This window comes from Paroedura picta, chromosome 3 (genome assembly GCF_049243985.1).
Source record: "Paroedura picta isolate Pp20150507F chromosome 3, Ppicta_v3.0, whole genome shotgun sequence".
NCBI lineage: Eukaryota > Metazoa > Chordata > Lepidosauria > Squamata > Gekkonidae > Paroedura > Paroedura picta.
This window is the reverse complement of record NC_135371.1, coordinates 125,895,470-125,908,618: the sequence shown is the minus strand read 5'-3', so window position 1 is coordinate 125,908,618 and position 13,149 is coordinate 125,895,470. Positions and strand designations below refer to the sequence as shown.

Here is a 13,149-nt window from a genome sequence, read left to right as displayed (position 1 = left end):
ATCAGGGGTAGTCAACCTATGGTCCTCCAGATATCCATGGACCACAATTCCCATGAGCCCCTGCCAACTTTCTAAGAAACGACCTGTGAGATTAATTTTTTGGCTATTTAAAAATGTATATTGGTCCTTTTGGTTTTTCTTTATGAATTATATTTTGTTAATGTATTTACTATTTTTTTTAAAGAATAAAAACCAGTTGTGGAGAAGAATCTGAAAAAGTCATGTGCTGTTTCTGCTAATTAGTCTGGAATCCAAAATATACCCCCACCAAAAAAATATACGTGTGCAGAGTTTTGTTGTTTGTCTTTTTTTTTTCAGGGCACTATAGCTTCACAATTTCTTGAGTAGACATTCCAATTTTGGGTGGTTGTTCCTGCAGCCTTCATTTTTCAAGATAGCAGATATGATTATGTTGATATTCAAAATATTCAGCTCTCGATCCTGACCAGTTGGGCTTCCGTCCTAACCACAGGGTGGAGATGGTGTTGGTCACCCTGATGAATGATCTCTGATGCCAGCTGGATCAGGGCGGATTGGCCATTCTCGTATTGTTAGATCTGTCAGCCACCTTTGATGTGGTCGACCATGAGTTATTGGCCCACTGCCTTGCTAGGATGAGGATACAGGGTACAGCCCTTAGTTGGCTATGCTCCTTTCTCCAAAACTGGACACAGAGGGTGGCAGTGGGAAATGAGCTATTGTGCCCCTGCGAGCTCCTTTGTGGGGTTCCACAGGGGGTGGTGCTTTCTCCCATTCTTTTTAACATCTTCATGCGCCCTCTGACCCAGCTGGTTCAGAGTTTTGGAACTATTTGCCAGAAGCAGTGGCTGGATGACTTGAGCAGAGTCACCTGAAACTCAACCCCTCTAAAACGGAGGTCTTATGGCTGGGTGGGAAGAGGGCATATCAGGAAGTGCAGTTACCCTTCCTAGCCAGGACGCAATTTACAATAGTGTTCCAGGCCAGGAATCTGGGAATTATCTTGGATGCCTCGCTAACCATGGAGGCACAGGTCACGACTGTAGCTCTCCAGACTTTTTTCCATCTTTGCCAGGCATGGTTACTAGCATCCTACTTGTCCTCCAAACATGGTGATCCATACGACGGTCACCTTCAGAATTAATTTCTGTAACTTGCTCTATGCGGGCTTGCCCTTGTCCCTGACCTGGAAATTGCAGCTGGTGCAATATGCAGCTGCTAGGGTCCTCAAAGGAACACCTTGGAGGGCCCATAGCCAGCCTGTGCTGAGGCAGCTTCACTGGTTGCCGGTTACAGCCCAGGGCAGGTTCAAGATTTTGGTTTTGACCTTTAAGGCCTTTCACAGTCTGGGACCCATGTATCTGAGGGACCACCTATCACCCTATGCCTCCGCAGGTCCTTGCACTCTGTGGGTACCAAGTTGCTGGTCGTTCCCAGCCCCAGAGAAGTATGTCTGGCCTCGACAAGGGCCAGGACTTTTTTGGTCTTGGCCCCTACCTGGTGGAATGAGCTCCTGGAAGAGCTGTGGGCCCTGGGAGAACTTTCAGCTTTCTGCAGAGCCTGCAAAATAGATCTCTTTTGCAAGATTTATGGTTGAGGCCAGTGCCAAGGAAGATCTTAAGGGCCCCCCAAGGGAAATACAATACCATGCTGGCTCTGTCATCAGCGTGTTCATTGTCACACATTGTCCTGGCTGATAGGGAGGGATTAGCTTTTTCCTCCATTTGTACTATATTGTATAGGATTGTTGATTCTTTTAAGGACATGGGATTTTATTGTATTGGATCACCAAGTAACCCTCCCCGAGCTGGAATGCTGGGAAATAATAATAATAATGAGAATGAAAATAAGAATGATAATAACAATAACAACAATAATAATAAATTTTAAATTAATGTGGGGTGCTCATCTCAATGTCAAAAGATAAGCAATAACTTGCAAAGAAGACCACTGAGGTTTCTAAGGGCAGTCTGAAGGGCTTAACCTGATAGTACCTCCAGAAACTATCCTCCTCCAGAAGATTACTAAAGAAAAGTGGGCAGGTCTCATTTTAATTCAGGAACTGAACACAAAGTTCCATGAAAGGACTTCCAACCACTATCTGCTATGCTTGTATCTGCCAGGAGAGGAACTAGACAGAAGAGTGTTTTGATAATTAATTATAATGAACATAATATAAGAGAAATCCAGGTGAAATTTTCTCTTGCATGGCCTGTCACATGTATTATTGTCTCCTGCCCTTTCTTGTTTCATTCAATGAACCTGGCATGCTTAGGACAGTGTCATGGCTAGAAGGGCATGATATTTCCCATAATCCCCAGATGATAAGCTGCTACAGCCAAGGAAGAATGTCAGTCCTCATTGCTGAACAAATTTTTGAGTCCAGTGGCACCTTTACAGATAACATAGGTTTATTCAAGTTATATGCTTTTGTGTGCATGCAGAATCTTTGTGGGCATGCACAAATTTCTGTTAGTGGCAAGCAGTGACTTGTTGTTCAATGTCCAACGCAGTCAGTTATTAACAGTTGGCTTCTCTTCTTCCACAGGAAATTGCATTGCACAAGAAATTTCATCCATATGAACCTGTTTGCATCATTCATCCTTAGAGCTGCAGGGGTTCTCATAAGGGACAGTATAACACAAAGTACTTATGTGTTTATTTATCTCGCCTCTGAAAAGCCAAGTGATGAAAATGGATGGCTTTCATTGTTGAGTACGGAGGTATTACAATGAGCTCTAACATTTTGTGCTAATATTAAATGGGAAAACTGGTGCTGGGCATATGCATGGGTTCATAGTGAAATTTTGAAAATGGGAAGTTTGCCGTAAAATTACAGTTGATTGAATTCCTTTGGCGTAGCGTGTTTTCGTGCTACACATTCTTTGCTCCCCAAAGCCACCCCCTTCCCCAAGCTGTTTGAAAAGATAGCAATTCATGGGGAAATGCAAATGCAAAAGTAGTTGGTATGTGTAGTAAATGGATTTATTTATAAAACATATGCAAATGAAGAACATGATGATTTAAAACGGTACATAAAATCATAAACAAATGGTGCAGCAAGGCTCAGGATCCAATTTCAGCAGCAGCCAAAATTATAGCAACACAGAGCAGCTAAACAGACGCTGTTTCATTCCTTATCTCAAAGGGTGTGAAATTAAGTTTATTAGAAAAGTGATGATGGCCCAACTGTTAGCTATCAGAAAGCGCTTACAATTTACATCCAGAAAACTCTGTGTGAAAATGGCTTAAGCCCTGTTTGGGAGGTTTGGTATCTGTTAAGTGCATTGTAATTCATTCATATATCTTACCCGTCACTAATTGGTTCCCATTCTTCAGATTTTAGTGCTAGTCTAGATGGTAGCTCCTTGTGTTCTTGGTCAGACACTGTGACATTCAAGCAGGAGTCCTGAAAGATTCTTGGGATATACCCAGGTATCTTTTGACCTTGAATGGTCTCTGCAGTCAGCACACAGAACCCATCGACCCACTCCACACCAGTTGTGCTGCGCCGGGCTGACTCAGGTTGCCTCACCTCTTCCCAGACAGCATTGTATGCAGGGAATAAAGACAGCCCTTGCTGATGTTCTCCAGTTTAGGACCCCTGGAGCCTTGCAGTCTTTCATATCCAAAGTTTCCTGGGGGGGGGCGGAATTCAAATATAGCTATGAAAATGAGGATGTCAATTTCTATGCATTCGTACATCTTACTGAGTTGCATTAAAGTAAAGCTATCCAATATCACCTTTCCCCCTTTTCTCTCATTTCTGCAGAAGCTGACTATTTGCAGGGTGGTCCAACTTTTCACACATTACTTCAGCAGTACAAATTTTTTCTGGCTTCTAGTGGAAGGAATTTACCTCCATAGGTTATTGGTAGCAACCGTGCTCTCTGAGAAACAGCTGCTGCAGAGATGTATGTTCATTGGATGGGGTAAATATGTATATTTCTCTAGAACATGGTTTACCATTCATTTTCTCTATCTGGTCCATACACTTAGGGCTCCTCACTGGCCTAGAGAAAAATGTCCTGTTCCTTTAATAGAGGTTTAATGGGGCATTATTCACCAGATGATGTCATTTACCTCAGTGCTGTGAAAAGTTTTAACTGCCTGAAGGGACAGGCCCTTTTTCTCCAAGGCCAGTTGCCAACTCTGTGACAAAATCAGTAACGTTTCCTCATTCCCTTACATCTCACCCCTTTACATTGTGGTTGTGTAAAGTACCGTCAAGTCGCAACCAATTTATGGCAACCCCAGCAAGGAGCTTTCAAGGCAAATTAGAAGCAGAGGTGGTTTGCCATTTCCTTTTTCTGGAGCCTCCCATCCAGTATTGACCCTGCTTTCCTTACGAAATTTGACAACCTCGGACTATACAATGCTGCTTTTTCTCCTGTCCCAGTATTTACTGCCCACTATTTAGGATTATGTAATTCCAAAAGCATCGGGTTCCAGGTTCAGTCCCTGGCACCTCTAGTTAAAAGAAACTGGTCTTAGGTGGTGTGAAAGCCCCTCAGGCTGAGGCCCTGCTGCCATCTGAGTGGGCAATACTGACTCTGATGACCAAGAGTCTGATTCAGTATAAGACAACAGTATGCCATAATTCTCATCATTTTTTCCTTTTCTTGTACATCTAGGTGTTCCAATTTTGTTTGTAGCATCCTGGGGAATAATAAAATACCAACTAGAGCATGAAGGGTAAGTTATCGGCTCAACAATATCCTCCTACATTGGTTTGTTGATTCCGTTTCTTCATGTTTTAAGCCAATTAAAAGCAATGGCTTGCTGCCTTTTCATAGATGTCTTGGCTACAAACAATCATTTGCCTTGTGGTGGCCACTTGTAGACTTGCTGCAGGGTAGTCTGACCATACAGTGAAATAAGTTTTGCTACCCCCCTCAAATTATCCCACTTTTGGAAGCCCAGTGAAAGCTGTCACAAATACACACACTCTAATGGACAATCCCTTCCTTTGTTGCAAAGAATGCACCAAATACTCCCAGATATCCAGGAGCAAATCCTGTGTGCAGACATACTGCAAAGGTACAGGAAGGGAGGGGGGTAGGGATACCAGTCACCAGGTGGAACCTAGGAATCCCCTGGAATTAAAGCTCATGTCCAGACAGCAGAGATCAGTTCCCCTGGAGAAAATGGAGGGTAGACTCCATAGCATTATTCTCCTCTGAGTTCTCTCCTCACCCCCAAATCCCACCCACTCCCAGCTGTACTCCCAAAGTCTCCAGGTATTTCTCAACCCAGAGCTGGCAACCATAGAGGGGGGAGAGAGGCAAGAAGGGATGGGGGGAATCTGAAAAGGAGACAACCCCTACCATGCCTACCCCTGATTTCTCCAGACTCCCCCCATAACTCTCAGAAGCCACCATTGTAAGTGGGTCCACCAACAGCTCTCATTGATTGACTGGGGCCCACCTAAACCCACTCATGATGCCAGCTGTGCCTGTAGATGTGCTCAATTGAACATAAGTAGGTCACCATTACATGCTCCTGTATATCAGTTGCTTAAACCTCCGTTAGTAGCCTAAAATAAGACATTGTATTAAAGTTTGCTAGAGCTAAAAGCATTAGAGTAATGCTCTGCAGTTTGGGAAAATGATTACCTTGGGATTACTTGTTTAGGAATGGACTGTTGTCCAGGATTGATGTTCAAAAACTGAATCCAAGACAGAAAGCATTATTACATTCTAGATAAATGAGGGATAGAAGGCATGTCTAACCATCGGTCTGGCAGTTTAGCATTTATTTGGAAGCCCAGAAAGAAGGCTCTTTAGAAGGAAGAAGGAATCTTCTGATTTATTAATGGTAAGATAAGATTATCATGCAGGAGTTCTGCATTTAGGAAGGGGTGGTGAAAGAAATCAATGCATTCTCAGAATTGTGTGCAAAGCTTGGAAAATATCAACTACATTTTGAATTTTTTTAAAAAAAGCTCTACATTGATGTGATTTTAAGAATTCCATGTCTCTTTTTCTCCCACTATTTTGATCTGGAGGTTTCTGATCAGTATCTCTCTAAATGACAGAGAGTTAGACCCATTAATTCTTTAGAACACTTTCTAAACAAAAAGATTATCCTATTTTTTCCTCCCTCAGCAGGCACAAAAAAAGCAAGGTCTACATGAGAAAGCACTTTCTTCCCTCTTATTCTGAATAGAAAGTTGCTTCTGCTATGGCTTTATTGAATCAAAATACATTATTTTTGCAGTAGATTTGTGTACAGCCAAGGGAAAGGCATGTAGAAAGTAATGTCCTGCATTTTATGGCATTTCTCTGAAATGTCTAAGGCCTGGAATCTGTCCCATATTTTTTGATTAATCAAATGGCAGACTGGCCATTTAATTTTCTAGGAAACATCCTGATGGGTCACCGTTCTGAAGGGATGGCTGTGGCTGCTATATGGCCGGCTCTTGCTTGGTAGAGCTCAGCTTGCTGAACAGAAGCCCATTACTGTTGCCCAGGTCCGAGAAGGGCAGGAGGCAGCTGCCGCATTTCCTACCTTTGCAATGACCAGCTGCCTCTTCTCCCTTCAGATGTGACTGCAATGGCTGCTCTTGCCTAGTATTTGCTCACACATCTGGAAAGCCTTCCTGAGAAAGAAAAGGTCATGGCCAGAAGGTGGTCCTCCACCTACTCAGTCGCCAGGGTCTGTGTTCCTCAGCCAGTGTGACCTGAGTCAAAAGTGATGTCTCATGTGACACGATATTTTTTATTTACCAATCTACCCCGAGTTATGATAAGAAAACCTATTCAGAGCTCCTATTCCAACCTTTGTTATAGAATGATGGGTTACTATGTTTATGTATAGAACATAAATGATTTGTCTTGCTTTCTAGATGCTGGGCAATGAATCGGAACATGACATTCTGGTGGATTATTCGAGGGCCTGTATTTTTTTCCATTGCTGTAAGGATTTTGTTATTGTTTGATTTATATGTTCCATAGTGTGATAGTTGTTCTTTTGTATGGTTTGTTCACAAAATAGTGCTACGGAGCCTTCTCCATTACTGGCTTATCTCTGCATTGTGCAAGATAAAGAGCTAATAAAGGAACTGGGGGAAATGTAGTTGGAAGAGAAAAGACAGGACAGAGATAGTCAGGCAGGTTCTGCAAACGTGACAAAAGACAGAACGCACATGCTTTTGCTTAAGAAGACTGTACACTACAAATTCTATTCAAAGCGATGAAACTTCCATGCAAATAAATCAACTAACATATATTCTGGGTGCTTAGTTTTCTTGTAGTAATAATACTGCCTATGATGACAATGATCCATTGGTAATTTCAGGGAAGAAGCGATCTCCCTTTGTTGCTTCCCCTCTCCTGCTACAGCCCAAAATGCTCTTCAAAATATTGTTTCTGCAGAAGAGGGGGACCCCCCAGGAACTGTCAGGAGGGGGCATTCAGAGGTCTGCAGCAGGATGTGGAGAGTGACAAAAATTGCCCCCACATATTCTAGCTGCAGAAATCCTCTGGTGGATCATAGCTATTTCCTGGTGCTAATAGCAGGATTTCATCTTTTTAAAAAATCTTAATGAAAACCTGGTTTATTGTAGTATAATATTTCTTGCAAACAAAGATCATGGCATCCGGCCCTCTCAATTCCTGGCAAACAGATGGGGAAGAAATGGAGATAGTGACAGATTTTATTTTCCTGGGCTCCAAGATCACTGCAGATGGGGACTGCAGCAAAGAAATTAAAAGACACTTGCTCCTGGGGAGGAAAGCTATGGCAAATCTAGACAGCATCCTAAAAAGCAGAGACATCACCCTGCCAACAAAAGTGCATTTAGTCAAGGCTACGGTCTTCCCAGTTGCAATGTATGGCTGCGAAAGTTGGACCATAAGGAAGGCCGAATGTCAAAGAATTGAGGCTTTTGAACTCTGGTGCTGGAGAAGACTCTTGCGAGTCCCTTGGACTGCAAGGTGAACAAACCGATCAGTCCTAGAGGAGATCAGCCCTGACTGCTCCTTAGAAGGCCAGATCCTGAAGATGAAGATGAAACTCAAATACTTTGGCCACCTCATGAGAAGGAAGGACTCCCTGGAGAAGAGCCTAATGCTGGGAGCGATCGAGGGCAAAAGAAGAAGGAGACGACAGAGAATGAGGTGGCTGGATGGAGTCACTGAAGCAGTAGGTGCAAACTTAAATGGACTCTGGGGAATGGTAGAGGACAGGAAGGCCAGGTGGATCATTGTCCATGGGGTCGCGATGGGTCGGACACGACTTCGCACCTAACAACAGCAAATCTTTCTTGCGCTAAGCCTATTTTATTAATTGCATGAAGTGAATTGTTATGGGTACAGATTCCTCTTGCCATCCTCTAGGTGGGACCTGGAGATTTCTTATAATTACAAATGATCTTCAGGCAACAGAGATCCATTTCTCTGGAGAAAATTGCTGCTTTGTATTAATTTTTATTAAAAGATTTTTTAAAGACAAAATTGATGAAATGTTCCTTTGTGGGGTTTCACAAGTGAATTTTCTAACTAAATAAGGAGTTGGTCCCATTTATGTTACTATAAGTCACTGTATTTTTCTTAGATTTTTCTATAGCTTTTAGTTCATAAGACTCAAGATTGAAGTTTTTTTAACCATTTTTTCATAATCAGTTGCCCTTTATAATATCAGCTAGAATTTTTGTAACCTATTGACAATATTATTTTGGTCTAATTCTAGCAGTGCTTTAAAAGAGGTTAGCAATCTTCAACATCATCAGTTTTCAAATTACTCAGAAAATGTGTTTCCAGTGGCATACAAGGTTATGATCAGCTGTATTGGAATTCTTCATTCCTAAAAGGTAAAGGTATCCCCAGTGCAAGCACCGGGTCATGTCTGACCCTTGGGGTGACGCCCTCCAGCGTTTTCATGGCAGACTCAATACGGGGTGGTTTGCCAGTGCCTTCCCCAGTCATTACCATTTACCCCCCAGCAAGCTGGGTACTCATTTTACCAACCTCAGAAGGATGGAAGGCTGAGTCAGCCTTGAGCCGGCTGCTGAGATTGAACTCCCAGCCTCATGGGCAAAGCTTTCAGACTGCTGCCCTACCACTCTGCACCACAAGAGGCTCTTAATTCCTAGGAACTGTAAAATCAGTAAAATCTCTTCTAACTTATCGGTGCTTTGTTCATCTTTAAGGTTTTGAGGGACTAAATACCTTAAAGGATACTTATTGGACAACAGTGAGGATCTTTTAGTACTTTTGAATGATTTTTGTGCAAAAATGCTTTATTTCCTTAACCAGTCTTGCCTTGCCAGTATTAAAGATGGAAATCTAGCACTGTGGTAGGGCTGAGATTCTATCGCAGGTCAATTGTCATAGGATACCCATTTAACAGTACTCTTAGATTTTTTTCACTGCCCATTTACTGTCCCAAATGATAATATGCCCTTGAAAAGGATAAATATTCAACACAACACTGTAGTGGTCAGATATATTAATCCCCTTTTTCTTATGTATACTATATTTCCTAGCTGCAGTCTTCTCCCTGCGGACTAATTCCTTTAAGCTTGTTACTATCCATAATACTCAGGACACAAAAAGTCAAAAAGTTGAGCTACTCATAATTTTTTTTTGAGAATTTCAACAACCAACATTGTTTGTGTTACAAGCAGATTATCTTGAGGGTTTATATGAGAATTATCATTAAGAAACTCAGTAGCGTTCTCTCTAAGAACAAAGACAGAATATAGCATCTTCTGCCAGATCCTATAGTAAATTCAATTTATTAAATGTTTTCACATTAATTCAGGAGTCCAGATTGAGCGTATTCATTTTTCTAACTACAGGATTACTATCTTCAAGGGGGCACTGACTCTTGCGACTATTATCAGCTTTGGCTATATTTAAAACCAAATAGAGCCTCTTGTGGCGCAGAGTGGTAAGGCAGCCGTCTGAAACCTTTGCCCATGAGGTTGGGAGTTCAATCCCAGCAGATAAGAGCCCAGCAAATAAGAGCCTCTTGTGGCGCAGAGTGGTAAGGCAGCCGCCTGAAAGCTTTGCCCATGAGGTTGGGAGTTCAATCCCAGCAGCCGGCTCAAGGTTGACTCAGCCTTCCATCCTTCCGAGGTCGGTAAAATGAGTACCCAGCTTGCTGGGGGGTAAACGGTAATGACTGGGGAAGGCACTGGCAAACCACCCCGTTTTGATTCTGCCATGAAAACGCTAGAGGGCGTCACCCCAAGGGTCAGACATGACTCGGTGCTTGTACAGGGGATATCTTTACCTTTACCTTAAAACCAAATAATAGACATTTGACAGAATAAAACCCAAACACCCCATTGAATGCCCCCTACTTCCTAAGCAGATATTAGAAAGATGCCTTCTTCTCCAATATAGCTATCAGTTCAACATAGCTATGAGTTCCATCATTTATGTATTTATTTATTGGCTTTCCAGACTACCTGTCTCCAAAAAGGTCTCAAGGCAGTTTACAACAAGGAGAATAATCTCACACAATAAAACATTTAAAACATTACTTCAATCCCTCCTTCAGTTAAAAATCTCCCAGGACAGATGTTAAGCCGTTCAACATTGAGAAGAAGTTGGTTCTTATATGCCACTTTTCTTTACAAGGAGTCTCAAAGTGGCTTACAATCTCCTTCCCTTTCTTCTCCCCACAACAGACACGATGTGAGGTGGGTGAGGTTGAGAGAGCTCTGATATTACTGCTTGGCCAGGACAGCTTTATTAGTACCAAGGTCACCCAGATGATTGCATGTGGGGTAGCATGGAATCTAGCCTGGTTCACCAGATTAGAAGTTCTAACCTGGACTGATTTAGATGAGAGGGGAGTGGCTCAGGTGAAAGTGTGGGTGGGAGTTAGGTGGGTAGAGTGTTGCTTTGGTTTCAACCAAATACCTGGTGGAAGAACGGGCCCTTTGGAACTTTGGCATTTGTACTTGGTACAGCAGGAACCAGCAGAGAATGCACAATAGCAAAAGGTTTTGCTCTACAAACAGTCAATAAAATTGTCTTTTCAATCTTATTGACTTGTAGATAGTTTTTTGGCATAACAGTCCCAAGAGGTGGGCTGATTTATGTCAAATTATTTTATGTGGCCCAGTGCAGCCATTTCTAGTGAGTGGTAAAGTAGAAGGTGAGGAACAACTTAGTCTGATCTCAATTTATTTCCATAACTTTCTGGGTGTTTTACTAGCGGGGGAATCCCACCTTCATCACCACATTTTATGCAGTGGAGAGAACAACTAACATCCATTTCTGGTTGGCTGAAGGCCTCTTTATTGACAGTATCTGTAGGGCAGCTCAGTTGGCTATCGGAATCAGGAATAACCAAACTTAACTCAGCTGTTTCTAGAGGTCTAGCCCAGGGATGTCCAGGCCTGGTTCTGCAGATTCTGAGTAGGCTCTGCCCTCCTGCAGGCTGCTAGCGGGGAGACTGAGAAGAGGAGCACTGAATCCTTCTCCTGTTTGCTCTAGTGAAGTGGTTCTCAACCTTCCTAATGTTGCGACCCTTTAATACTTTTCCTCGTATTGTGGTAACCCCCAACCATAAAATTATGTGAGTGTTCTTTCACAGAAATTAAACCGAAACTGACCAATGGCGTGAAGATCCATTGTTCATGAGTGTATATACATTTGTGATTTTCCCGGGGTTTCTCAGTTCAGTTCTGCCTCTTATTCCACCATGCCGATCTCACTCTTTTCCGCTGCTCCAGACAGATGAACACTCTATCTTGATCTACCCCACAAGGCTGTTGTGTGGATGGTGCCCCCCCCCTGGCCAAGCTACTTGCCCTCCCATGACCCCTGTGAAAGGGTTGTTCAACCCCCAATGGGATCCCGACCCCCAGGTTGAGAACCACTGCTCTAGGGCCTACTGGGATAACCTCTTAAAAAGGCATCACCCAACAAGTTTTGTCTTTAATAGCTGTTCACGGTGTATTGATAGATGGGTGAGCAGGCAAACACTCACTGCATTAACTGAAACTAACAAAGTGTGTTTTTCTCTTTGAAGGTTAACTTCTATATCTTCTTACGGATTCTAAAGCTGCTGCTTTCAAAACTTAAAGCCCAGCAAATGAATTTCCATGATTACAAATTCAGGTAGGCATTGAGTTCCCAGATTTGTAGTAATCTTTTTAGCCTTTAGCCTTTTCAACTGAAAACAAAATTTTATAGTGATTTGCACTCACACTTTTAAAATAACATTCATTGAGAACCTAAAAATTCCATTGAAATGGACATCAATATTGCAGCATTCCAGCTGTCTTTGAAATGGCTGGGCTCCAGAGCTTAAGATAAAAATCATCAGTAATTTCTGCCTAGGTTAAAAAAGTTCTCAGTATTATGCTGTTTAAGAACCCACATGGGTTTGCTGGGGGAAGAGCAAAAGGAGGACACCACCCTAACAAACACAATGAATTGGGCTGAGCCCTCGTTTTGTTTCCAATCAACAAATGAAAGAGGGAATTTATTTATTTATATATTTATATATTTATTTATTTATTTAATTTTTATACCACCCTCCCATGTGGCTCAGGGTGGTTCACATAAAACATGTGAAACATTGTGATTCAGAGACACTGTAGTTCAGTTTTTTCTTTTCTGGGTTGGCTGATGCTACACCTTGACTACTCTTGAATATAACATGCTGTGCTGAATTGACCCACTCAGCATATTGTATTAATTGACTCATTTCGCACACAGCCATTCCCCTCAGGTTCCCACTTGCCTACTGCCCTCAGTTTAGAGTTACTCTCTTCCCTGCAAGGGCAGGGGATCTTCTGCCCTCAGCTGGCAGTTCCCACTGCAACCGAGTGGTGGTGGAAGACAAAATTTTAAAAATGTGGCTCATTTCAAAGTGCTGATTACCTTTCAAGTAATTCTTTGATATGAAACTAGGATATCTGAGGAACTGACTATTTCATAAGCAACAGACTGGTTACAATGGCCATCATCCAAAGCCCTACTCTCTGTGTCCCCATTTATCTTTTTATCACTTGGCCTGTGTGTAATATAGCCAGGAGATCCTAAGATTGTCTGGCTGCCAGGTAAGAAACATTCAGATGTGGTTTGCCATTGTCTGTCCCTGTGCCATGACCGTAGTATTCCTTGGAGATCACCTTTCTGAGCACCAGCCAGGGCCAACCCTGCTTCTGAGATCTGATGAGATCGTGCTTGCCTGGGCTATCCA

The 13,149-nt window shown here is 42.5% G+C and overlaps 1 protein-coding gene across 4 annotated transcripts in view; it reads left to right on the top strand.

The window, feature by feature from the left end:
• Window positions 1–13,149, top strand: part of GLP2R (glucagon like peptide 2 receptor) — a 65,956-nt gene that overhangs the window by 37,877 nt on the left and 14,930 nt on the right. For all 4 annotated transcript variants that reach the window (XM_077327610.1, XM_077327612.1, XM_077327609.1 and 1 more), the window contains 5 exons: window positions 2,528–2,702; window positions 3,752–3,911; window positions 4,614–4,674; window positions 6,827–6,896; window positions 11,971–12,059. In XM_077327610.1, the coding sequence (XP_077183725.1) occupies window positions 2,528–2,702; window positions 3,752–3,911; window positions 4,614–4,674; window positions 6,827–6,896; window positions 11,971–12,059 (555 nt within the window). The remainder of the gene's footprint in view (window positions 1–2,527; window positions 2,703–3,751; window positions 3,912–4,613; window positions 4,675–6,826; window positions 6,897–11,970; window positions 12,060–13,149) is intronic.